Genomic DNA, 27,275 nt, shown 5'->3' on the forward strand with positions numbered 1-27,275 from the left:
CAGGCACCGTCGAGCCGAGCCCAGCCGAACCACAAACCCGGAGTAGATGGATCGTCTCCGAGCCTGAAAGCCCGCTCCGAGACCCGGATTAAAGACGTGGACCGGACCTGGCCGCTCCCGGGACGAAAACCGGACTAATTCCCGAGTGCGGGAGCTTTTCCACCGGAGTGAAGACGCGTCGGTACCCGGGTAGGTCCGCTGCTTCTGCTTCGTCGGTTTTCCTTCGTTCCGTTTTTCTGATTCGTTTCGTTTGTGTTTGCTCGATGGAGCTAGCTTGTTAGCCGTTAGCCGACGGCCGTTTGTGGTGTTCGGGGAGGGGGGGAATCCGGTGTTAAATCCCCGGGCCGTGGGCCTGTTGCAGCCCGGCTCTCCTCCTCCTTCCTCCGGTTTGTTTTCATCAGGAGGGAGCGGCTCTCCTCCTCCTCCTCTTCCTCCTGCTGCTGCTGGCATCTGTAGCGTCTGTACAGAGAGCTACATGGCCACTACAACAGCTCCACAACTCTAATGCTAGCCTCTGTAATAACTGCAGTATTTTTCCAATATAATACCCTGAAATATCTTCTCGCGTTGTTTATATAATCTATCCAAGATCTCTGCTGTATCTCTTCAATGGCACAACTTAATCTGTACAGCATCTCTTCAGTATATCTATAAAAGCTGCACAATATCTCTTCAGTGAGCTATGATCACTAATTCTAACCTGTGTGATAGCCCTGCAGGTTATCTATAATGTAATACCTATAGCTATCTCATCCAAATGATGTAAAATGATCATAAAGGCGTGAGACGACCAGTATTAAATGCAAATACCCAGAAAAAAAAGCCATCGAATGACTGAAATGTGACACAAAAATGACCACAAAGATGTTAAACTGACAGCATTAAAAGCAAACAGCCACAGAGGGATGTAAAACGACCAGGATGTGATGCAAACTAACCACAAAAACATGTAAGGTAATGAAACTGTAAGCGACAGTTATCCCCAACAGATATGAAATAACCAAAGCTAAACAATGAAAGTGTAAAACCAATGAGATTACAAGCAAATAGCCAAAGAAAGATGTGGGGGAAAAAAATCTAAATGTAACCCATACTAACATATTTAAAATAACCTATATGTGACGCTAAACTGCCACAAAATGAAGTTAAACAACCAAAATTAAAAGCAAACAGCCTCGGAAAGGTTTTTTTAAAATTAAAATGTGACCCCAACTTACAAAAAAAAAGTAAAATAATCAAATTTAACTCAGAATTACTACAAATAAACAACCTATATGTGAAGCTAAACAACGACGAAGACCTGAAAGCGAAAGGAACATATAAAATGACGCAAACCAAACCCTAAAACATGTAAAATAATAAAAATGTAAGATGTAAAGCCAACCAAAATGCGAAGCTAGATTACCACAGAGACGAAGAACGAACATGATTAAAAAGCAACCAGCCACAGAAGACGCTAAATAAACTGAATGTAACCCAAACTCACCACAAAAAACATGTAAAATAATTCAAATGTAACCCCAAATCACCACAAAGACTAAAACAACCTAAATGTGATGGTGAAAAAGAAGTTAAACAACCAAAAATTGAACGCACAGATTATCACCGAAAATAAGGAGAAATGTTGGCTTCATTAAAGATTCTTGATAATGAGCAACTGCATAGTCGATGAGCTGTTACTTTCCTGCAGAATAATGAACTTGATGTTTCAGTTTTTTTGCTTTGAACATCGAGGGAGAGACCTCTCGGCCGACACTTTCCTGTTGTTGCGAGCTTGTTGTTTGTGCTGTAAAGTTTGTGGACTGAATCTGTGGTCGCTCAGCTGTGATGTTGACCTGATAAACTTCACACTTGGTCCTGAATCGCCACACGTCAAACCACCTCCATCACAGAGGGGGACGCTGCGTTTAATGCCCGTCTGTGAAAACCATCTTCCATGAATGCTTTTTCTGCTTCATGTATGTTTCTGCTCCAACGGTGGAAAATATTCTGATAAGGTTTATTCAGGTGTTATTGAGAAGCTTTCCCACGACAACAGCCACAATCTGATACGTGTGGGAGATGTTAAATAAGATTTCACTAATCAGGAGCCCTTTTGATGACACTTTAATAAGACAGTAGTTAGTTCACTCCTCTGCTGTAGGGTTTGCGTTTTGATGTCCAGTATTTTGTTTTCAAATGCAGTTTTTAATTCAGTTTTTTACTCTTTTTTTTGTGATGAATTAAAGTCATTATCATGTTTTCATATATTAAAACTGTGTCAAAACTCTGCAGGACAGTCACATAAATGCAGTTAGAAGCCAAATACTTTTTTAAAAACATGTTTTTTTTTTCAAAATCAACCTGCTTCTACAAGAGGTGTCTCAGCTTGCTTTTAGTCGGGCTGCAATTAACAATCACATCTGCTGGCGATTATTTTCTTGTTTAATTGATTAATTGTAGCTCAAGATGACAAGTGTCTTATTTTGTCCACAACCCAAAGATATTCTAGATATTTTACTGTCATGGAGGATGAAAGAAACCAGAAAATACTCACATTTAGGATGCTGCAACCACAGAATTTAGACTTTTTTTCCTTGAAAAATTACGCTGATTATCAAAAAAGCTGGAGATTAATGTAAAAGTTGACAAATAATTGATTAAGCACTGCAGCTCCAGTTTCTGCAAACACCTCTATCCACGTTAAAAGTATCTTCCTGATGGACCAGCAGTGAAAAACCAACCACAGAACGCCAGCTAAGTAGTAACCGTAAACTATTTCTGTTTCCACTGCAACTTTCTGCCATTTGGACTCACTTATTGTGGAGAACTACAACAGTTTCAGGTTTTCGCTGCAGTTTTGTCACAGAACCAGAAGTGTAATTGATTGATCAATGAATTGTTGACTCAGTAAAAGCAGCAGATAACAGTGAAAAGTCGCAGCGACGATTCTCCACGGTTCAGACGTCAGTTGTTTGTTCAAGCAGCAGATTTGAATCTCAGGGACTCAGTTCAGCGTCGGAAATCACAGAGCCAAGCAGAAACAGCTGCACGTTTTTAATTTGTGGCAAAGCTGCACTGATAGAAACATGACAGCACACACTCCCTCTGTAAACACCGTCGCCATAGCAATGACCGTATGTGTGTGTGAGTGTGTGTGTGAGTGTGTGTGTGTCTCCACATCTGGAAACCATCACACACAAACACACACACACACACTCTCTCTCTCTCTATCTCCGCAGTGAGATGACATCATGCTCAGCTGTGTGTGATCAGCGTCTCCTCTTGACATGGCCCTGATAATGATGTCACCATGATGATGTAATCAGGGGGGTTTTGGTCCTCGTAAAAAATCTCCAATAGTTGTGGTCGTTGGCAGATTTTTAGCTGAAGCAGCTGAGAAGTTTTTGGCGCCGTGTACGAAGAGCTGCATCAAATGAAGGTCTGCCGATGATGCGTTTAGGATTGTCAGTTTTTCGGCAATTTAAGTGCAAAACATAGAAACTGCCTCGTCTTCTTAAAACCCGTCCTCAGAGTTGCATGTAGTTGTTGTTTCGTGTAAGAAATCAGTTGTCAGATTTTTCTAAATCTTAAATCTTCAGTCAGAGACCTGCAGCGGGACTTATGGCATCAAGATGAATTTCATGCAACAGAACAAAATGACAAGTCGTTTTGTTTGTTTGGAGTTGCAGATGAGTGACGACGCAGCAGGTCAGTGTAGGGGTATCGTCACAGAAACAGAATCTTTTTTAGTAAAATATCTCGTCATGTAAACGGAACCTTTTAATGAAAATAATTACAGAAACAGAAACTTTGATAAAACGCATGGTCCTAGAAAGGCCTTTTTATAATGATCGTCGTGGAAGTACAACTTTTCATGAAAGGCAGTGTCACGGAAACTGGACCTTTTATTGAAAGCATCATCATGAAAACAAAACCATCCTGCAAAAGCATCATCATGGAAACAGTACCTCCCATAAAAAGCGTAATGATGACTGAACCTCCCCAAAAAAACAAAGATGTTTCTGACAAACATCATTGTGGAAATGGAGCCTTTTTATTTAAAGCAGCGTCGCAGAGACAAAGGCTTTGTAAAATGCATTTTTATGGAAAAAGAAACTTGCATTAAAAACAGAAAAGCAGAACCTCTTGATAAAAAGCATCTTCACGAAAACAGGACCCCCCCCTTTTTTTTTTAAATAAACATCATCATGGAAACAAACCTTTTCAACAAACGTTAGCGCAGAAACAGAACCTTTAGGTAGAAAGCATCGTGCTGGAAACGAAACCTTTATGAAAGCATCGTCATGGTAACAGAACAGAGGTGAGTGTCAGCAGGTCGATGATGTGAGAACAAGGAGAGGAAACGTGAAGCTGGTGGAAAAGAAAATAGAAGCAGTACGCCTCCTCAGACTGCACACGCTCACTGGGATGATGATGATGATGATGATGGTGGTGGTGGTGGTGATGATGATGCTCATCATCTGCGTCACACCGATGACACGCCGACACAAACACAACAGGGATGACTTCCTGTCAGACCTCCTCGCTGTGTCGGCGGCTGCCTCGCAGGATTTCAAAATAAGACACAGGGTTTGGGATGTTTAATAGATGAAACCAAGTGAGAAAACAATCTGGAGATGAATCAGTCCTGAAAACAACCATCGGCTGCACACACACTGTTCATCCTCAAGCATTCTGGAATTAGTTAATGCACATACAGGCGTGTACAGACGCTCTGTATGAGCCGCTCCGTGTCGTGTATGTGCGCGTGTGTGTATGTGTGTGTGTGTATGTGTGTTATGTAACGTTCTCCCGCCTGCACACCAACCTGTCATCTCAGCTGAACAGGAAGTAGATTAAATCAGACGTTGCCAATCACAGAGCTTCCTGATGTTTACCCACGCTAGTATTCACGTGTTAAGATTGGCAAACATGACTCTTATTGTGTGATTGTGTTATTCATTAATCTACAGGTTATTTGTGACGGTTTTCTCTTTTCATTGCTCGATACATCTTTAGGGAGGTTTTCCAACAGTGAAGGTGATTCAGATATAAAATAGCTAAAATTTATAAACCAATAAAAACATGAAAGAGAAGTGACAGCAGACTTTATGACAGGACACGAAGGAAACTGTAAAATTTCTCAGATATGATTTTAAGCTGGTAATAAATTACATCATAAAAGAACAAAGACGTCTGAAATGAGAGATGTCATCTTAAAGGAAATGCTATGCTGAAGATAAGCAGAGCCGCTCCTTTCTGGTAAAGGAACAAACTTGAGTCCCAGAAGCTTCAGTAAAACGCAGCCAGACTTTTCTTAGATTCTTGAAGATGTTTCACCTCTCATCTTAGGGGTGCAGTTGCTTTTTACAGAAGCTCTGAGAATGACCCAGATGACTGAGACTCAACACAGACAACAGTCAGAGAAAATGTATTGAATCTGGTCTCATGAGGTTTTGGGGTTTTTGACAGACGTTGTTGCAGCTTTTCCGTCTTTCTGAGAGTTTGTGGTCAAACGAATGTCAGTTGCTGGTGCAAATATTCAGAGAGATGGATATCTATTATATAATATAATGCTGATATCGTTTTGTGCACATACAGACATGCAATTTTGATGGGATATCATGATTTTAAGACTAGATTTGGTGAAGTTTCCTGACATAACAGCATCCGAGTGGGTCAAGAAATGTTGAGAAGTTGAAAATCAGACAGTTGCCTCTGTTTTTATAATTTCTGCCTGATAAAATGGATAATGTGCTTTTTGTTGATCCTTTCAGGTGTAGTTAAAGGATTGAAATATTTTGAGGTTATTTCTGTAAGTTGCAGGTTCTTTTTACGTATAATGCAACGTTCTTTTGAGAATGCACCAGACTTTAAGCATTTATGTCCTAGGATTTTAACCTAGTAAATATTTAGTGGTAATATTTATGATTCTCATGTTCCATTTGGCATTGAAAATAGTTTATTGATGTTTAATACCTCCCTAGGGTATGAGGAGTGTGTTCATTCGTAGGGGAGTCAGAACCGCTCCCTATTTAAGATGGCTTATTTCTTTGTACCAAATTATTTGACTGATGAAGGTCTTGTACTGATCTGTTGTGCTAATAAATGTATCTTTGCATATCAGACAGCGTGCTTGGGTTTGAATCTTTTGGATATGCACATCCTCTACTACTCTCCTTGTTTGCACTATTTCTTATATTTATATGTACATTTGTTAATTTTTTTTTTACTTTTTATTTTTTTCCTGTCTCGTATATGTGTACCTCTGTTGAATGCTGCTATCAACGATGTGAATTTCTCCACTGTGAGATAAATAAAGGCATATCTTATCTTATCTTATCTTATCTTATCTTATCTTATCTTATCTTATCTCCTGTGCACCTGTCTCATGTAATAGCTGTGCAACCTTTGCTTCTTATCAAAATGCCAGAATGTTTCTTATCTTCTGTATTTGTCTCTCTTTAGGCCTGCTTGTCCAACATGGCGGACGCTGAGGTGTCCTTGTCCCCGGCTCTGCGGCCGCTCCACCTGAGCCCCTCCCACTCCGCCCAGCCCCCTCCCCCGGCATCCTCCTCCTCCCCCACCACCTTCTCCTGCCCCTCCTCTCCTTCCAGTGCCTCCTCTTCTTCCTCATCTTCGTCCTCCTCCTCCTGCTCTGAGAGCTCCTCAGACTGCCCCGCTCACCACCACCATCATCATCATCACCACCACCATCACCACCACCCCCGCCCTCAGCTGCAGCTGCCCCCGCCCTCCCACAGCGAGCAGCCGTCCTCCCCCAGCGCCAGCCCCCGCAGCTCCAGCCCCAGCGGGAGCATCGGCAGCACCGGCAGCCTCGGCAGCAGCAGCGCCAGCGAGGGCATCGGCAGCAGTGGCATGTCGAGCGGTGGCGACCCGCGAGGACCCAGTCCACCGCTGGACGTCATCTCAGAGGACGCCATGGAGATGGACCTGGGGGTTGACCAAGGTAAGAAGGACGTTACAAGTAAAGCGCTGATTATGAGCAATCAAGGAGTCCGACAACCGGAACTGATTGGTATTCAGAATAAAAATAAAAACGCTAGTGTCAAAATTCAGATTCACACAAACTTCAACACAGTACCTAATTGAAATTGCTTCATTTATTTATGTTCTACATATGTAATTAAAAAAGAACTTTTCAACTTGTGTCTTTCACTGTTGATTAGCTGTTACTCATGAAGTGTAACCAATCACATGTTGTTGTGGGTGGACAATGCTCAAAACCACAGATCGGTCACTAGTGGAAGAGACAGGTGGCTGCATAACAACCAAACTAGCACATTTTTTGTTCATTTCACGAAAAAAAGAACAAAAAAATTTAATTGGAAGAATGCTATCCCAATAAATTTCCATCACCAAACAAACCATGAAAATATCTAAACTTACTTCTACAGTTTCCCAGAAGATCCACTTAATTCCAGCGCAGGAATTTGGTACCAGATCTGGTGCTGCAGAGGTGAGCTGTGTCGTGTTGGTACGAGTTTAGCTTCTGTAATGCTAGAGACACTTGTAAAACTAGTTCAGTAGTTTTGACCTGCCATGTGACTCTGAAGCCTTTACCGGCTGCCTCATTGGCTGGACACGCAACCTGATTCAGGTGCAGCCTCCAGGCCTTTAACCCTCTGAACACCAAAACACATTGATGGGTTTAACGGGCATCCATCCATCCATTATCTATACACCGCTTAATCCTCACTAGGGTCATGGGAGGGGGGCTGGAGCCTATCCCAGCCGACGTAGGGCGAAGGCAGGGGACACCATGGACAGGTCACCAGTCTATCACAAGGCTGCACTTAGAGACAGACAACCAAGCACACTCACATTCACACCTACGGACAATTTAGAATCACCAATTAACCTCAACATGTTTTTGGACTGTGTGGGAGGAAGCCGGAGAACCCGGAGAGAACCCACGCTGCACGGGGACAACATGCAAACTAGCTGCGAGGCAACAGTGCTAACCAACTGTGCCACCTTGCAGCGGTTTAACGGGCAATTCTATTTAAAATAAATGCTAAAATTACACAAAATTATCAGCCAAAAAAAACTTTAAAACCCCCCCAAAAAAAACCATCACATGTTCAACTTTCCAACGGTTCTCATTGTATCATCTTTAACATGCGGTTCTATCAGTGAAAGCAACCAAATCTAAGCTTAAAGTCACGATGTTTCATCAAACTTACCTAATTCTATGTCTCATTTGGGAAAAAAAACTCTCTAAATTAATTGCTTATTAAATAGGTAAACAGAGGAGCAAGTTGTTAGCAAGTTGCTGCAAGATACATTCAACGTGGTGAAATATCTTTCTGGAGTTAATGTGCAGAGCAGTGTGAAGAGTGCAGAGGATGCAAAAATGGAAATAGTAAAACATGTAGCACATGTGAAGCCCCCATTTTTTTCCAGGAGTGGTAGCACCTGTGTTCACTTGGAAAATTTTTGTACGTTGATTCCATTTCTTCTTCTTTTTTTTTTTTTTATTTTTATTTTTTTTACATTTTTTGTAGAATAAGTAATCAACGATTTTCCTTCTTGTTTAGGATTTGTGCCATTATAACTGCTCATACTGCACAGATGGCATTTTTGAATTTCTCTCTACTTCTAGTCATGGTTGTGCTGCTTCCATAGAGGTGCGGGACTTTATATTGCAGTGAAAAGTGAGCCAACAGGGAGGAAAAATGTGACGGAAGCAAAAACACCCATAAACTGTTCTTACATATTTTATAGACTTCTACTTTCTCTGACTTCTTTGTTTTCTGCTTCCAGTGATCGACCCCGAGGTAGCCCTGAAGGCTTGCCAGGAAGTGCTCCTCAAAGTCAAGCTGCTCGACAACAAACAACAACAGGATGATAAACAACAGCAACAACAGTACGCAGACGTCACAGAGCGCTGCAGTCCACAGTGGCACATCAACCCTGACACCAGCTCCATCAAGGAAGAAGACGAGGACGCGGAGGAAGGACAAAGAGAAGGCAGTTCATCCCAGCAGGACCCAGCACGTCCTACGCCTCGGCCGGAGTCTTCCTCGCCTTCGTCGTCCAAACAGTCGTGGCTGCTTCGCCTGTTTGAGTCCAAGCTGTTCGATGTTTCCATGGCGATCTCCTACCTGTACAAGTCAAAGGAGCCAGGGGTGCAGGCGTACATTGGCAACCGCCTCTTCAGCTTCCCCGACAGCGAGGTGGATTTCTACCTGCCCCAGCTGCTCAATATGTATGTGCACATGGACACCGAGGTGGGAGACGCCATCAGACCCTACCTGGTGAGCCTCGCACGCGTGGTTTGAGTTTACAGGGCTGACCTGAATATAGGACTACCCTGACAATAAGACAACCCCCTTTTTGCTTTGCCTGTTTAAAAAAAAAAGACACTTTAACTGTCATCCTGTTGAGACACTTTCTTTCATTCCTGCAGTAAAGACACCAGGAGACTCTCTGAGCTTTCACTTGTTATTAATTTATTTAAAACCTGTTACAGGAACCTTCAGAAACTCCTGCAGATTAAACTGGACGAGCAAACACTCAGAGTTCATACTTCTGACTCTGAAACAAACAACAAACCTCTGTTGCAACCGTCTCTGTTACGTTTAAACACTGTATCAGCTGTGAACATATTTTTGTCTCATCCTCAAATATAAGACTTCCCCTAATTTTTTCAGAACATGTAAACAGAAATCTTATATTTGACCTCTAGTTTTGTTTTGAAATCCCCACCTGAAGACAAAACCCCCTAACTTTCCATAACAGGGTGCAGGGTCCCTGGGACTAGACCGACATGTTTCATCACTACAACAGTATGAACATTAAAACACTTCGTTTTGTTTTGGAAATTACCACCTGAAACCCCTCCAATCTTTTTGCATCTTTTTAGAATATACATACACATAGTATTATGTTTGAGCTCTAGTATTATTTTGAAAATTCTGCCTTAAAAAAACTTATTTTAATACCTTTTTCCAGAAAGAAAAAAAATCTTATAAAAAAATCTTATATTTGACGTTGAGTCTTTTTTTTTTTTGTAATTCTTAGATCCAAAACCCCCAGATTTTCACACCTCTTTTCTCGAGCTCCTTTCTCCACAAAACATTCATGAATAAAACAAGACTTTGACTCTGATCTGGTGCCACATAGTGTTCTAATCATGCAAAATAATGTGCTTAGTGCAAATAATTGAGCATGTTTCTAAATAGTCAATCACCTCAAATCAGTGAATGCAGAACTTGTATTTTTTAATTTTTTTTGAGTGATGCAAACATTAATACAAATATTACAAAAGGATCTAGTCTTATATAACCTCTTGTCCTATTTTGGAATTCTTGCCTGAAAAAAAAGCCCCTTATGTTTCACACCCTAAGAAAAAATATGGTTGTATATTTGAGACCAAACTAAACAACTCTGGATTAGAGACTGCTGGGAGGACTTTGAAGGTTGCAGTGGGTTCAGAAGCTAACGCTGACACTGTTGTTATTGATCTCCACCACAGATCCACCGCTGCAGAGGCAGTATCACCTTCTCTCTGCTGACGGCCTGGCTGTTGGGCGCCTACTCCTCCGACATGCACATCTCCACCCAGCGTCACTCCAGAGGCACCAAACTCCGAAAGCTCATCCTGTCCGATGAACTCAAACCTCCTGCTCCTCCGTCCGATGCTCCACGATCTGTTTCGGTCTCCGAGAGCCCGCTGTCCTCGCCATCCCACCGCCGCGGTCACCGCAGGCACAACAGCAGCAATGTGGAGGCCTCGTCCATGGCTGGCCCCACCCCGGACAGCCCTTCGCAGGGGGAGACGGAGGTGTTCATGTCCCCGTCCAGGAGGACCCACCAGAGATCTAAGTCAGACGCCACCATGGTGAGCAGCGGGCCTGGCGCCGGCCTCCGACGGACAGGGAGTAACCCAAAAGTGGAGGCGGTTCATGAGGAGGTGAGGGTCATGTTCACTGTCACATCCTGTTAAAAGGCCTTTGAGTAAAAATCTGCTGTGGCCCCCACTGAACCCCACAGCCAATAAGTTCCCATTTACACCATCAACCAGATAAAATGTGAATAAACACGACTTTATTTGTGGATCTTTTCCACAAAACTAACAAGTTAACGAAATCAAAACTAGATTTGGACTCGGGTACCTCTTCACACACAAGGCCACCAAATGCGCTCAAAAATAATATGCTTGCATGCTGCCAAAAAACGATCAAATTTTGGAATTGCTATTTTGGAATTCCTGTCTGGAAAAAAACAAACAAACATATTTTTAATACCTTCTTCGAGAAGAAAAAATAAAGTCTTATAATGGACTTCCAGTCTTGTTTTTAATTCTTGTCTGAAAAATTATTCACACCTTTTTTTCTAGGACTTTGTTTACCACAAAACTAATTTTAAAAAAATCAACAAAATGAACTAAAATAAAACAAAATTTTGGCTCCACTCTGTAGCACAAAGTTATAAACAAGCAAGGTAATGTGTGCTTTACGACTGCAAATAATTAAGCACATTTCTAATGAATCAAACTGAGAAAACCAGTGAACCTGTCTTTAAAAGCCCATTGGTCTAAAATGACACATCTCAGCACTACCGCTGCATTTATTTAGACTGATGCCAGCATTAAAAGTAACAATATATTTTTAGCGATAAAGATTTTAACAGATAACAAAACATATTTAAAATTTATTATATTTGACAAAACCTAAACAAGTCAATTCATGTCTTGTTAAGTTCAAATATTTGCTACCTATTGAATTGTGTTTTTTTTCCTTGTTAAGTAAGTGATTAATTTGTAAAATATTTAAAAAATGAAGTCCGTTGATCACATCCACAACATGCAAGGCCTCCTGTGTTGATCGACTGATTGTATTTCCGGCTCCTTTTTGCGTCCGTCATGCCGAGCTGCTCCTCTTTGACTGTTATGTCATTTTCTGCAGCAGAATAAACCTGTTTGTTAGTCAGCTTCACTCATCACCTGTTTCAACACAGACAGCAGCTGCAGACCGTTTTCAGTCTACCTGACTCACCTGATCACACACCTTCAATTATTTAGTGATATTGTAAATTTAACTGAGCAGTGGTTGCGGGCTTGATCCATGTTTCTTATCAATTATTATTATATAATATAATATTGTAAATAAATCCCATTTATTATTTGTTATTAGTAGTCACAACGGTGATCTGGATACGCTCTAATCTTTCTTAACAGGTGCTACGTTTATTTTTGTCACTGTTTTAATTTGCGAAGTTGATCTGCATTCCAGATATTTTCCAACTGTCAGTACTGTTCATTTAATTGTTGCTGTTATTCCTATTTATGCTGTTGTGGTTTCTGCTGTTGTTATTTCTGCACTTGTTGTGTTATCTACTGTTGTGGTTTGCTGTAGTTGATTTTATCGTTGTTGTGTCCGTTGTTTTGCCATTTTTGTCGCTGTCGTTTCTGTTGTTGCTCTTCTTTCTGCTGCTGCTGCTCTTGCGGCTGTTGCATTTATTGTTGTTACTGTTGTTTCTGTAGCTGTTGTTTCTGTTGTTTTTGTTTGCTTTTTTTCTGTCGTTGTTGCCGTTTTTGTTGTTTCTGCTTCTTCCGCTACTGTTTTTGTTGTGTGTGCTCTTCTTGCTGTTGGTGTTTCCGTTGCTGCTGTTGTCTCTGTGTTTCTGTTGCTTATGCTGCTGTTATTTCTATTGTTGCTGTTGTTGCTGTTTCTGTTGCTGGTGTAATTCTGTGCTGCACTCAGTCGTCGCATTCTTGGCTGGCAGTTCAGTCACGTGCAGACAGAGACTCCATTGGCCAAGTGCCAGGCGCAGAGTGCAGTTTGATTGGCTGAGAGCCCCATTTGGTTGGACTGCACAGACAGAAACAGTTCGACAGATGTAAACTGTAAACCTCTCCTCTGTTTTTCTTCTCCTCCCGCTTATGTCTGATCTTATCTTTATATTTTGACAGTCGAAAGAGCCTCAGCTTTAAAAAGAAAAATCTCCTTAATTTCTGCCAGTGAACTTCTGACCCCCAGATAAAGAAAGGCTGCAGTGTTTGATTTTGATCCCAGTGTTTCCTCAGCAGAATAAAAGGGAAAGGTCAGAGCTGATAAAAACTGAATATACAGCTGAGATAAAAACCATAACTCCACAAAGACATTATAGATAAGCGTACAGACGTCTGTGCAGTGGTGGGAACGACATTTACATTTTGGGCTTTCTTTTGTACTTCCATTAAAGATTTTGCGAACAAAATATAAGACCAGGATCAGAAAACGATGTGCTGCTGCTCAAAAGTATCTTGAGTTTCTCCACGTCTGAGGCAGATAAAACTTCAAGGACATTAAAATGCACCCTTGTTGAACTTTGCAAGTCAGCTCAGTGTGGAGTAAAGACAGCAGGAAAGTTTACACCTGGAATTTCTTCAAGAGCTCAAAAACGTCCTTAGTTAACTCCTTACATTCTTCTGTAATGTATTCAAGACCAACTGAAATATCTTTAAGGACCATCCTCATCAACCTGAGCCACCTTTTAAGAACCCCTGAAAAATATCCAAGAATTTCAGAACTTCTGAAACCTCTGCAATGATCTGCAGAACTTATCAGAAGACCTCTAAAACCATTTCAACCACATCTAGAATTTCCTCTAGACTTCTGCAACCTCTTCAAACACTTCTGAAACCTCCTTCCAGACTTTTTTATTTTTATTTGTTAACATAATTACGAGACGCTAAAACCTCTTTATGGATCTCTGGAACATGATGAAGGCCTCTGAACACCTGCACAATAATTTTAAGAAGCTCTCGAAAATACCCAAGCCCCTCTGACACCTCTTCCACAATAATCTGCAGAAGTTTTCAAAAAACCTCTAAAACTGCTTCGACGACATCTTGAACTTCTTCAAGACTTCCAAAGCACCAGCATGTAGCGTGTCAGCTGATTGGCAGTCAGAAAATCGAAACGTTCTACATTTTCCACATTATTTTCATGATCGACTGATGATTGAAGCCTTAAACTAGCACTCTACCAAAATAAAATACGTACATAACACTGATATGATGCACATTGAGTATGAGATTCAGTACATGTGAGAGCTCTTCTTCCTTGAATCGCTTCCTCTTGTGTAATTCATTGTTCATGTAACAACAATGAAGTTAGACGGGAAGTTCCGTCTGTCATTGTTCCTGCATCACAAAAAGTCAAGAGGACGCATCATATCTTATTACAGCAAGAGAGAAGTTTAGAGAAACACGAGACGAGGAGGCGAAAGAAAAACCTGGATATCTGACTCCTCGTCGTCCTGGTGGATGGGGAGGGTTGCCATGGTGACGAGGAGAAGAGCTGATGTTGGGGACAGGAAGTGAAGAGGAGGAATAGGTGTTGGTTTACAGTCGGACTGCTGCAGCAGAGAGAGGGAGAGAGAGCACCAGACGCCATCTGAATTATTTATGATTGTAATATAAATGACTTCTCTCTTCGTTTTCTTGGAAGCAGCACACATTTGGCTCTTTCTGTTGCGAAATGATAATTTAAACAAAAGATTATTTGATTGTAAAACTGCCTTCAGGCTATTTTCCTGCACGTGTTTTTCCATTTCTGTACTTTTGGCTGCTTTCTCTCCGTGCAATCTTCAGATGACTTCAGCTGCAGCTTCTCAGGGGTTTACTCTGCAGAATCTGGGTCATGTAAATATCTTTAACCCTCGTTCCTGCCTTTGATTTCCACTGAAACGTTTCCATGTGTCGGGGGTGAGGCTGAAGCCGGTCTGGTTCTGGGTGGGGGAAGGATGGTTTAGCCCACGTGATGCTGAACTAGCTGCTGGATCATATGACGACAGTCTGTCCTTGTCTGACCCGGCAGAGCCTTTAGTCTGGTTTCTGTCCTCTGAACCTTTGTAACTCGTTTACATACACACTTACTGATTACAGGCTAAACATTTGCTTATGAACAAACACTCATAAACAGCCTGGTTTTGGTTGGCGTTTTGTTTACGTTGCATCCTTCTTGGTGTTTGTTTGCATACAGAGGAACTATGAACTCAGCTACATTTTAAAACATACAAATTACAGTGTAGTTAATAACAGAAATCAAAATACAATTAAATACTGTGATACCTAAACACCTTTTGCTGCTGTAGATGGAAACAGAACATCAGTTAGAAGTGAAGTGTGTTGGAAAAAACTGCAAACGTGTCTAGATAAGAACTGCAACGATTAACAATTGCGTGTCCATGAGCCCAAGGACAAGGACAAACACTCCTCCCCTTGTCTCTTTGTGGTCTTTTTGCATGTTTGTGACTGTTTTGCATTTGTTTGTGGTCCTCATTTGTCTCTTTGATCATTTTGCATCTTTGTGGGTTTCTTTTGTGGTCTTTTTTTTTTTGGTATTTGGGCTACTTATGTTGATTTAGTATCTCTTTTGGATAGTTTGCTTTTGTACTCTTGTAACTAAGCTCTCTGACTTTCAAACAAGTCACTTCATGCAGGGCTCTGGCACAGGGACCCTCTACTTTTGACCCTTGTAGGCTAGCAGGGATGCACTGAAATTCATGGCGTAATAAATGATTGTCTGCTTGTTTTGTGGGATTAAAATCAAAGGTCTTAATTTAAAGTCCTCAAAGCCTATGTGTGATATTCAGTGTCAACATTTGCATTTGTATATGTGGGACTTTGTGTTGTTGTTTGGCTTCTGAATCTCTCTCTGAAAGTGTTTTTCGTCCTGTCTGTTTGCAGCCGGAGCGTCTTCGTCCTCAGAGGGAGTTCGTCAAGTCGCTGCTCTGCATCGGGAAGCGTTTGGCCACGCTGCCCACCAAAGAGCAAAAGACCCAGCGGCTGATCTCTGAGCTGTCGCTGCTCAATCACAAGCTGCCGGCCAGAGTGTGGCTGCCCACAGCTGAGCACCAACACCACGTCTGCAGGGTCCCCCACACCCAGGCCGTGGTCCTCAACTCCAAGGACAAGGTGACTGAATCGCCCTGTGAACAACTGTAAATAACACCCTAAACACCAGATGTGACTGTTCACACTAAGACTGTAACCTCCCCTCCTCCTCCAGGCTCCCTACATCATCTACGTGGAGGTATTGGAGTGTGACAGCTTCGAGACATCTCCTGTTCCCATCCGGATCCCAGAGACGAGGATCCGCTCAGCTCGCTCTGCAGAGAACCTGGACTGTGGTGCTGCAGCTAATGCTAACAGCGGTGGCAGCATGACATCAGAGCACAGAGCAGGAAGTTTTTCCACTGTCCCAAACTATGACAATGACGATGAGGCGTGGGCGACCGACGACATTGGTCAGCTGCAGGTGGAGGTATTTACTTTTTCACATAAACCTTATTTGTGCTGGTTTACATCCCGGTAAACCCCCACAGCCTATTCTGTGTCTCCTGAGGGACAAAAACAAAGTTTTTGTATGTTGCAGGCGGAAGCTCAGACCAGCAGCAGCGACAACATCAGCCAGTTTTCAGTCGATAGCATCACAAGTCTGGAGAGCAAAGAGCCAGTGTTCATCGCTGCCGGAGACATCAGGTAAACACCCTCAAGACACACATGGTGCAGATATTTACAACCTCTGGATAAAAGAATGCTAGACGAACACTACTGCTGAAAACAACTGGACAAAAAATATAACTTTCGTAGCACTTCAGTAAAAGATTTTATTGCCAGCAATTGCTATTCAGATTCAGATTTGTTTTATTGTCATTGTAACAAGTACAACGAAACATAAGGTGCAGTCCTTTCAGTGCAAAAAAACAAAAATATAAGAACTTTGTCAAACAATAAAAACTTTGTAAAACACTATATACTATATATATAGAGAGAGAGAGAGATAGATGTTGTTGCTAACAGCTACTTTTACTAAAAAGAACTCCACATATGCGGCTGTGGCTCAGGTGGTAGAGCGGTTGTCCTTTGAAGGTTAGGGTGTTCGATCCTTCGCCCCTCCACAGTCGAAGTTTCCTTGGCAAGACACTGAACCCTAAGATGCTCCCAAAGGCAGCTCTGTCGTCATTGGTGTATGAATGTGTGTGAATGGGTGAATGAGAAAACATTGTGAAGCGCTTTGAGTGCCACTAAGGTAGAAAAGCACTATGTAAATGCAGTCCATTTACCACAAGCATAAAAGTACAGCCATTTTCGCTTAATTACAACTTTATAAGGGGCCAAAAATAGAACTTTGGGGGAACCCCACCCCTGTTTACTGACACTTTCAATCCAGGATGTTGTTGCTTTGAGAGTAGAGATGTCCCAATACCAGGTGGTTGGTACCAACTATTCAGACATTCAATCATTTACAGCAGCTTCTACCAAATTTAAACTGTGAATGACCAAGAATGGAACCTAGAGGAATCCCATTACTGTTAGTTGACACTTTAAATGAAGGATTATGTTGCTTACAGCTAGTTTTACAAAACTGGACAAAAAATTGAAGGAGCTTTAACCAAATTGCAACTGTAAAGGACCCCAAATTGTAACATGAGGAACCCCATGAGTTTCTACTGACACTTCAAATTAACATTTTTGTTTGTTGCAGCTGCTTTGAATGAAGCTAACTAGGCAAAAATGTCCTTTTAAGCAGCTTCAGCTCAGCAAAAGAGTCTACCATTCCAGACACTAAATAGCTCCATACAAGGGAGAGCGTCGCTGGCTTAAAGAGCAACCCTTTTTTTTGTTTTTGCCTTTTCTTGCCCACTGTGACTACGAAACTCTTAAAGCAGTCTTACTGGCTCCCTAGACGTTCAGCTTAAAGCCCTGAAGCTTCAGTTGTACTCATCCGTCCATCACTAGCATCCAGCTCTGATGTCTGTCTCTGTATTGGTGGCATTTTAGACGTCGTCTGTCGGAGAACCTCGCCCACACTCCCACCACGTTCAGAAGAGACCCCGAGGACCCATCGGCCGTCGCCCTCAAAGAACCCTGGGAGGAGAAAGTCAGGTGGGTTGGAGAAGATACGCACAGAAAGCTTTGTCAACTGCATCCTCATGCAGCAGCGGTAACTCTTTCTGTGTTTGTGTCCAGGCGGATCAGAGAAGGCTCTCCATACGGTCACCTGCCCAACTGGAGGTTGCTTTCGGTCATCGTGAAATGTGGAGACGACCTGAGGCAGGAGCTGCTGGCCTATCAGGTCCTCAGACAGCTGCAGGTCAGACACACCTCAAATACCGACACTGACACCTGACCAGCAAGCAGCTTTAACAAACCTTAACTCTGAGTAAATAGGACAATAAGAGCACTACCTCTGTATGAATAGGTAGAAATATTGTGTGATGTTAATGCACGGTCACACGGCAGGTGGTGGAGAGGTCGCACTGTGAGCTTTGCAGAATGACTGTTTTAGGGATTTTCCCTGCGTAGCTCAATTTTTGTGTTCAGTTCTATCTTTCTGTTTGCAGTCGGCATGCAGTGGTCTTGCCAGCCACTCTACATTTGTGTTGTCGGTACTCCTCTGTGAGTGTTACGAGTGGACATTATATAACTGGGAGTGTGCATCATGTGTTTTACTGTGTTGGCGCAAAAGGAGATACATCAGTGAGCCATGTCCCCTTTTTATTTTTAGATAGAAACAAACCACAGCCGCAGCAAAAGATTCTGGTTTGAGAAAATCAACTCAAACCGCTGCAGCCTGAATGTTTATTATTCTTTAAACATTCATTCATTCATTCAGCTGTAATGATGGCAAAACATTCATCAAGCATGAGTTTATTTACAGACCTTTTATTGTAACCACGTAGACTGAACACTGAAAAGGTTTCAGTTTTACAAGTAAAAATCTCACAGACATTTAACCATCTAAAATCCTAAAGCATGTTTACATAAAAATAATCACCAAAATTACATCATTTATCAGCCAGAAACTGTAACAATATAAAGAATTGTCCGATTTTTAACTCTGCGATGGTCATCTGTGGTGGTGCCATTCAGTCGGGAAAATGATCCAAATCTAAACTTAAAATTGTGATATTTTATTAAAATCACATTAAAAAAAACATTGTTTAAAACAATAACTAACATCCCAGTTCTGTCTTTAATTGCTTCAACTGAACATACTTGTGCCAATAAATACTTAAAAAGAAATGACTTCATGTATTTATCTGCAGATGTGTTTCGTTCAGTGTCAGAGTGACAGCTCACAAAACTATCTACATTGAGACAGGAGTAGTAGTTAGATTTTTCAGACAGAAAACAAACATAATTTTTGTTTGCTTCTTCTGACCTATTCATTGATCTGATATGTGTGTTTGTTTCCTCAGTCCATCTGGCAGCAGGAGAGAGTTCCTCTGTGGATCAAACCCTACAAGATCCTGGTGATGTCTTCAGACAGCGGCATGATTGAACCTGTCCTCAACGCCGTCTCTCTGCACCAGGTACGGAGGGCATTCGGGCTGGGTTGCATATTTATGGCCCATATTTGGCTTGAGCCAAATAATTAGGTTCCTTCAAAACGCTCAAGGGACAAATTACTATCCAGTAGAGTTTTATGATGCTGTGGGGTTTCTCTGAAGATAATGTACCACCAATTCTCTAACTCTTGGTGTCACTGAGACACTTTTACGCTACTGGATGTTTCTCTAGTAAACTCTAGTAAAGGCAACTTTATAGATGTAAACTGAAATTAAAAGAACCGAGATACATTTCTAATTGTGCAACAGAGTTCTACTTAATTTTAAGTGTAGATTTTTTTCAATTTTGAATCATGTTTTGCTTAAATCTGACTTGGACTACTCTCACATTAAGTTAATTTCTGTTAGTTCTACCTAAGCTGAAGGTATTTAACTGGACTCAAGGCAGAGTTTGTGTGAATCAGACGCTTTATTTCATGTTATTACCCACTGATCTAGAACTGTCTCCAAGTGTTTGCTTTACAGTTTTGATGTTTCATGTAGACGTCAGGTATTTTTACATCAATACGCTTTTGTCCCATCCGTCAGGTGAGAAAACAGAGTCAGCTGTCGCTGCTGGACTACTTCCTGCAGGAGCACGGCAGCTTCACCACCGAGGCCTTCCTCACTGCTCAGAGGAACTTCGTCCAGAGCTGCGCTGGATACAGCCTCATCTGTTACCTGCTGCAGGTCAAAGACAGGTGAGACAACAAGACATCATCTGTTAGCTGCTTCAGGTTGAATACAGAGACACAAAGAAACCACAAAGAAATCCAACCCAGTTACACAGAGCTGCAACCTCAAGTGTTTAGCTATACTAACAGTGGTGGAACTCTGAAGTGAACATCTTCTCCTGTGATCTGTGCAGGCACAACGGGAACATCCTGCTGGACTCTGAAGGCCACATCATCCACATTGACTTCGGCTTCATCCTCTCCAGCTCTCCTCGCAACCTCGGCTTTGAAACGTCCGCTTTCAAGCTCACCTCAGAGTTTGTGGACGTGAGTAAAGATAGTTTGTTTGTACAGCGTCAGGGCCTTCAACATATTCACTCAAGTCCTGATGCCTTTGTTTAAAGAGTAGCTTCTTACCTTGACTGTCATCTATATAAATCCATGAAACGCTGCAAACAGGAGCTGCTCACAGACAATTCTGTTGCTTTTAACTGGACCAATTTCACTACATGTGACCAGATAGAGGCTAAAAACATGAGTAGGAAAGCATCATCTACCTGTAGCTGAAGTTCTCAACACCTTTAATTTTCTGTGTTTCAGGTGATGGGCGGTCTGGACGGAGACATGTTCATCTATTATAAGATGCTGATGCTGCAGGGTCTGATCGCAGCCAGGAAACACATGGAGAAGGTGCTGCAGATAGTCGAGATCATGCAGCAAGGTAACACACCTGTAACATCTGCAGTTTGAATCACTTTCATGAATTGCAGCTGATTGTACTTTTCCTTTTTTAAAGCTTAGTAACTTTTAACGGCTTCAAATGAGGAACATCCATTAATACACATAAATTAATTCATCTTCAAACATCAAAGCAAAGGAGACTGACTATATATTTTTGATAGTTTTCACACTTTTTTCCCCCCCTTGCCTCTGCTTTTACAGTTTCTGGCTAGTAAATGGTGTCATTTGGCTATTTTTATTTTTATTTTTATTTTTGCTCAACTGGCTTTAAACCCTCCTTTTTAAAAAAAACGTTTCCCATCCTGTTTATCCTGCATATCTACATCTGCTCAGCATCCAGAACTGACCCCTGCAGCTTTGCTAGATTGAAGTCAGTAGAAATGGTGCAGGTAACAAATATAATCCTACATTCACTGCAAAAACAGAATGTTATTATAATGCCACAGCAGGTGAACCTTCCTGGTGGAAACACAGCAGCAGCGTCCTCCTCTTGTTAACTTAACCCTTAACCCTCTTGTTTTCCTGTTTTATTTTTCGCCCCTCCAGGTTCCCACCTACCCTGCTTCCACGGTTCCAGCACCATCCGCGGCCTGAAGGAGCGTTTCCACATGTCTCTGACGGAGGAGCAGCTGCAGCTGCTGGTGGAGCAGCTGGTGGACGGATCCATGCGCTCCATCACCACCAAACTCTACGACTCCTTCCAGTACGTCACCAATGGCATCATGTGACCCGGGACAGCTGGGACGACGAGGACGCCTTCGGACACGGCGTTTAAACTCTGACTGACTCTACAAACTTCAGATCTGTGATTCTGATGGAAACCAGGATCTGAACTGACAGGATTTACTGGATCTGAACTTGCTGATTCTTCTGGAATCTGATGAAGGGGTCAGATCAGTTTTTAGTCGTGATCTTGTTAAATTCAGCATCTGGAACTTTTCCGTGTCGGAGAAACACTAAACAGGCTGAAAGCATCACGGACATTCAAAGCGCTGCTGCCTGCAACAAAATAAACTCACATCTAACAGACTGGATTCTACTGGACTCGACTCAACCAGCTGCTGGTTTTAGGGATCCTTCGGTTTCTGGATCAGTTTGGAAGGTAAAGTTGCTGCTGAAAGAACTTAATGTAGTCACTTGTTGAGCTGAACTCCCAAAATCTGCACATGATTCATCAGTTAACTACAAACCTAACAGACAACAGAGCTCATTCCTCCTATTAAACTGCTGGTTTCAGGCTTATTGTCGTGTTTTGATCATTTTTAAGCGTCAGTGGACTCATGTGACAGCCACATGATCCGTCCTCAGCCAGTAAGTAAACATTCACAACATCAAACACTAATATTAGTTCACATCCTTTTATCTTTTACAAGCTCCAAATCTGAAGAATACAATGATGCAATTGAAGCTAATTGATTTATCGGCCATCAGAAGTTTACTGGCGAACACAAATGAAAGATGTTTTTGTCATCAGAAAACTTTGCAAAAAGGTGAATTATATTCTTTTTACAAGAACTGATTTCACTCCCAGCAGTTTTTTCTCAAGAAAAATAAAAGATTTAAAAAATAAAATACTGAAATGACTCATCAGCTCGTTATTATAAGATCTCAGTTATGTGACAGCTTTATTGTAACTGTTAGATACTGTCTCATAATAATGAGTTCTTTACTATTTAAATTTCCTCCTACATTTTAAAGAGTTAAGCACAAAGAGCTTTGTCGTCCTCTTTCTTTCCTTTCATTCAAGTCTTTGCAAGAAAATGTATCAGCAGAGATATTGTAATGACAAGATTGGGAGTCTCATTATTCCGAGATCGTAGTGCAATTAAACTGATCAGTAGTCACCCACATAAAGCTAATATTTTATAATTAATTGAGGGATTAAAATCCTCAATAAGCCATCAGTCATATCTCTTCAACCTGCAGAGTCCATTAAAGCCAACATGACAGCAGCTTGTTTGCAGCTGATCTTCTTCTGCTTCATATCAGAAACATGCTATTAAAAGACGTCTGCCAGCAGCTTTTGGTAGTGACCGAAGGAATTTATCTGTTTGTTCTTAAAGAACAGAAACACTAAATAGAGAAAGCACAACATGAACTCTGTGTTGTTTTCTTTGTATCTGTTCTCTGGACGTTGACAGAAAAAAATCTAAACGGTGTAAAAAAGAAAGAAAAATGTCTAAAATATTACTGTTTTTTTTCTAGTTTGAATGGTGTCTGAGACCAGTTTTATCTTCTAGGAGGATTCCTCGGTGTGCTGAATTCTTTGTTTTTTCACCAGACATTTATCACAACTGCAGAATCTGTGCGTCTCATTAACGATGATTCTTGTTCGAAGAAACGTCTAAAATTAGCAACTGAATCTCTGTTAGCTTAGCTGTACTTAAGATGAATGTAAAAATGCATGCTAGCATTAGCATCCTTAATGCTGGAATGAGTCTTTAATGCTTGTACAAACTGTGCATCAACTAACTAGTTTGTTTCTTTGCACAGCAATATTTCCAGCCTGACAAGTTAAATATCGTGGCTAAGCAGTGAGAAGACAATGTCCAGTGCTAGCTAGCATTAGCTGGCAACTTTAAATCCAAACGTTTTCGACTGAAGTTTAACTGCAGTGTTGTTTTCATGTAAAGCAGATTTAATGGTCCAGTAAGTCAGTATTGTATTTTCCATATGTTATGAAGGGCTAATTGTTGCCACCTAAATGATCTATTTTAAGGTCTTTATCTAACGACATAAAACTGAAATAAGCTTCTTTTTTTTTTTTTCTGAAAGTGATTTTCAGAAACACAATAAACTACAAACTCTTTTGCAAACGTGACCAGTGTCTGGTGAAAACAAATTCAGCACATCGGTTTCTTTAATCTGTGATTTAGTGTTTCTGAACGCAGTCATTTTAGGTCCGAGTTGAATTTCAGAGCAAATTCTTTTGTGGTTGATATATTTCTGTCAACACACTCAGTGCACATGCTAACGATGCTAATGATACCACAACTCTACAGTGTTGAACTAAAAGGGCACATTTACATGGAGGGTGTCTAACAGGTTAGATTTACTTTGAGCGATAAAACTATTGATTTTGAATAGATTTATGCAAAAACCTCACTCTCCCTATTCACCAGCTGTTTATCGCTTTGAACTGAATTGATGCGTTGGAGTTATGCCAGTCTCTTAATGATTTTTGCATATTTAACAAATGCTTCTTCTTTATTGGCCACAAGATACATTCCTGTGATAAATGCCGGCCAATCAGGAGAAGCAGCTCTGTGGATTGGCTAAACAAGAGAGACGGACTCTGAAGCTTTTATTTTTCTTTATGAGATCGTTGATGATCGGTTTCCTGAACATGTGAATGTTTTATGGAGTAGTCCACTAAAACTAACGTTCTTCTCAGACAGTCGTGTTGTCAGTGTTGACAGGTAAAACCTTCCTGTTTCTGCTTTAACACTGATCATGATGATGTTGGAACTAACGCTGTAACACTATGCAGTGGCTTTATTCCAGTGTATTTGTTGTGTACTTGGAATATCACTTTCCTTAAAATAATTGCCGCATTTAAGGTAGACTATCAAACATTTAGTAGACAGCAACATGTTGGGTTAGTTAACTCGCAAACAGTTTGTTCAGGTTTGTAAATGCTAGCTTGCTTCTCTATTGTAACAACAACTACAGTTAGTTAGCAACAAGACGGTCACTGCTATACTACACCTTTTACAACTACAGTTGAAGATTGACCACAATCAAATGGCAACAATGCAGCTAGCTAGTGATAATATACTGTTCAATAAGCTACCTATCGCAATTACTGACGCGTTCATTTCTGCTCATATTTGAAATAAAACCTGAGTTAGATGTAAAACTTGAGCATTTTTCTCAAATAAAATAACAGAATAGCATATGTCGCTACCCAGCATAGCTACATTAAAAATGTAATAGATAACAACTAACATTTACTCAGGATTTTTTTTTTTTGGTCCTTTTTCTGAAAAATGTCTGTTTTATACATGAAACATATTGACTATTTACTTGTAATATTAGTGGGGTTGGTCTGTCACCACTTAGCTAACGACCTCTGACTAACTAGCTAAGTAACCACTCAACTCAAGGCTTTTAGCGGCGGCGTCGTCACGATAACAGTTAACTGTCGCTGCGGACTTTCGAGTGAAACAGCATTACATTAATAGTAATGGAGATGGTCTTAAAAGGTTACCAACTAGCTAAACAACTACCCAACTGCAGGATAATAATCTAGCTGAGGCAGCAACAAATCATTTTGGAAAAAATCAAATATCATTTTACTGTATACTTTTCCCTATTTGCCATTTTAATCTATCAGTATTCTCATTAGCCATTAGCATGATAGTGATTCAGCTGAAATTCTCTACAAACCAGTAAGTTTTGATGGGAGTTGTGTTTTTCATTCTTGTGGCAGTGTGGGTGAATGTTACAAACCAAAGTGTAACAAAAGGAACTAATTAACGGAAGGACCATTTGCCTCTGCTAGCTAATGTGACACAAAACTGACTAGCTAGATAGCTAGTGCTTATTATTATGCTTATATTTTTTAATTACAACTTCCGTTTTACTTTTTACTTTATTTTTATTCTTATTTAATTTTATGTTCTACGTAATGCGTCACTAATTGCGACAGGAGGAACAATCAGCTAGCAATAACACGCTAAAGTGGTCGACTTGTGAGCAAACTGATTCAAACAAAAGCATCCCACTGGAATAAAGCCAATGTTTGGTGGCACTGTCACACGACTGACAATTTGTACAGTTGTTTTCTGAATGTTTTGACCACTATTGAAGGAGAAGCACAGATCTGTTGTTGTAAAAACAGCATCACATTACCTTCTGCTAACCATTAGCCTGCTACTTTATGCGCAGCTGTGACTAAAGTTTACCAGATAAGCAACTTAAATAGCAAATGCTCTTTGGCGTTCTTTCTCTTTTTTTTTTTTCCATGTGTGAATATGTAAATGAACTGAATTAGTTTTCCTGTGAGAAAATCGATGCCTTGAGATGTACAGAAGGTACAAACTCTTATCAATGCAACAGGAGGGACGAAGATGTTCGGACCTCAGAAGTGCTTTTATATCCGATGTTTGACCGCTTCAGGAACGAATTTCAACACTTAAATGTTCTCCTCCCTTACATAAATATATATTTCCAATTAAGATCACATTTGATAATAGAAGCAATTTTAAGCTGAAGTGAACCCTTGATGTTGCATATATTCATTTTCACTATTAACTATCAAAAACTGCAATAAAACTAAAATATTAGCTGCTAAAAATTTTAGTTTCTGACTGAAGTCTGGTGAGGAAATCGGTGTAGTTTGTTGAAACTCGTCCCTGCAACTCAAAACCTTTCATTGCCTTCTTTCTTCCTTCCATCAGCTCCGAACAGTCAACAGTTTCAATGTGAAGAACTCTTTAAGTGCATTTATCCTAAATGAAACGATTCCTGTCATTTGTAAAGAAAAAAAAAAAAAAAAAAAATCCTTGTTGTTTTTGTTTTGTCTTTTTAAAACTTTTGTTGGTACTAAACCATTAACTCTACATCCATTACAGCAGCTCTTTTTTTTTTTTAGTTAATCGAAGCATTTCTGCTGAACAACACGAGGCTTCGACGCTAACATCACGAAAAATGGTAACTTTTCACTATGTGAAGAAAAACGACGTGGAAACACTTTTGCGTGATTTCTGAGGTATTTTAGAAACAGCATCATCTCATGAGGCGAGAGGGGCGCAGAAGAGAGAGGAGTAATTTGAAACAACATTTTTATCATTTAGCCAAGCATCATTTCTAAACTCCAGATGGTTTTGGTCCTTTAAAACTCTTCAATTATCTATAAAACGTCAGTCTTTGTTGACACCATTCGACCAGATCTGAATATGAGTACATCCTCCTCTTCAGCTCCTCTTCGCCTCAACTCTCAGACTCAGAATGTAAATCTGCATCTTCACATGGAGAAGCAGGAACGTCCACATTATTTTGTCCCGTAAAGACCCAGCTGACAATCAGAGGTGTGCTGTTGTTTGTCTGCTGAAGTTCTCAATCATGTACAGAAAACATCGTCCGGTCTGTCACGTCCTGACTAACTGCATGGCAACTCATCCAATAAACCTGAAACCTGGTTCTGACCCGGACTATTGTGGGGGTTTTTTTAAGCTTCAGCTTGCAGGATTTGAGGTTGAAGCACCAATGTGGAAAAAGTTGCTTATTAACCAAAACAAAGCAACTCAGTAGAGAACTGAAACTGTTCTGACCTCCTGAAGATGGTCACGGTTCTCTGATTGTACCGGTGACGCTCTGCTGTGTAAGAAGCATTCAGCCTGATAGAATAAACAGAATAAAGGAACATTTTACACATTTTTTTGTTGTACATTCACCTCCAGATGTTGCTGCAGCTTGCCAGTGATCTCACATCCACAGTAAAGAGCTTCTGTCTGGATACTTTAGCTGTCATTTACACCGTTGATTGTAATTATTTTACACCAGTTACCTTTCAGAAATGTGAAA

General features: G+C 40.9%; 1 protein-coding gene across 1 annotated transcript; it reads left to right on the plus strand.

The window, feature by feature from the left end:
* Nucleotides 1-27,125, plus strand: LOC103373122 (phosphatidylinositol 4-kinase beta). Its single transcript, XM_008302937.1, has 14 exons — nucleotides 1-189; nucleotides 6,451-6,952; nucleotides 8,770-9,263; nucleotides 10,484-10,921; nucleotides 15,686-15,913; nucleotides 16,008-16,262; nucleotides 16,374-16,480; nucleotides 17,783-17,887; nucleotides 17,972-18,095; nucleotides 19,204-19,317; nucleotides 19,882-20,033; nucleotides 20,201-20,333; nucleotides 20,607-20,727; nucleotides 21,294-27,125. Exons 2-14 carry the CDS (start codon nucleotides 6,466-6,468, stop codon nucleotides 21,473-21,475), a joined length of 2,940 nt encoding a protein of 979 aa, XP_008301159.1. The 5' UTR covers nucleotides 1-189; nucleotides 6,451-6,465; the 3' UTR covers nucleotides 21,476-27,125.
* Nucleotides 27,126-27,275: the final 150 nt, after the last annotated feature.

This window comes from Stegastes partitus, unplaced genomic scaffold (genome assembly GCF_000690725.1).
Source record: "Stegastes partitus isolate 25-593 unplaced genomic scaffold, Stegastes_partitus-1.0.2 Scaffold1911, whole genome shotgun sequence".
Classification (NCBI taxonomy): Eukaryota; Metazoa; Chordata; class Actinopteri; family Pomacentridae; genus Stegastes; species Stegastes partitus.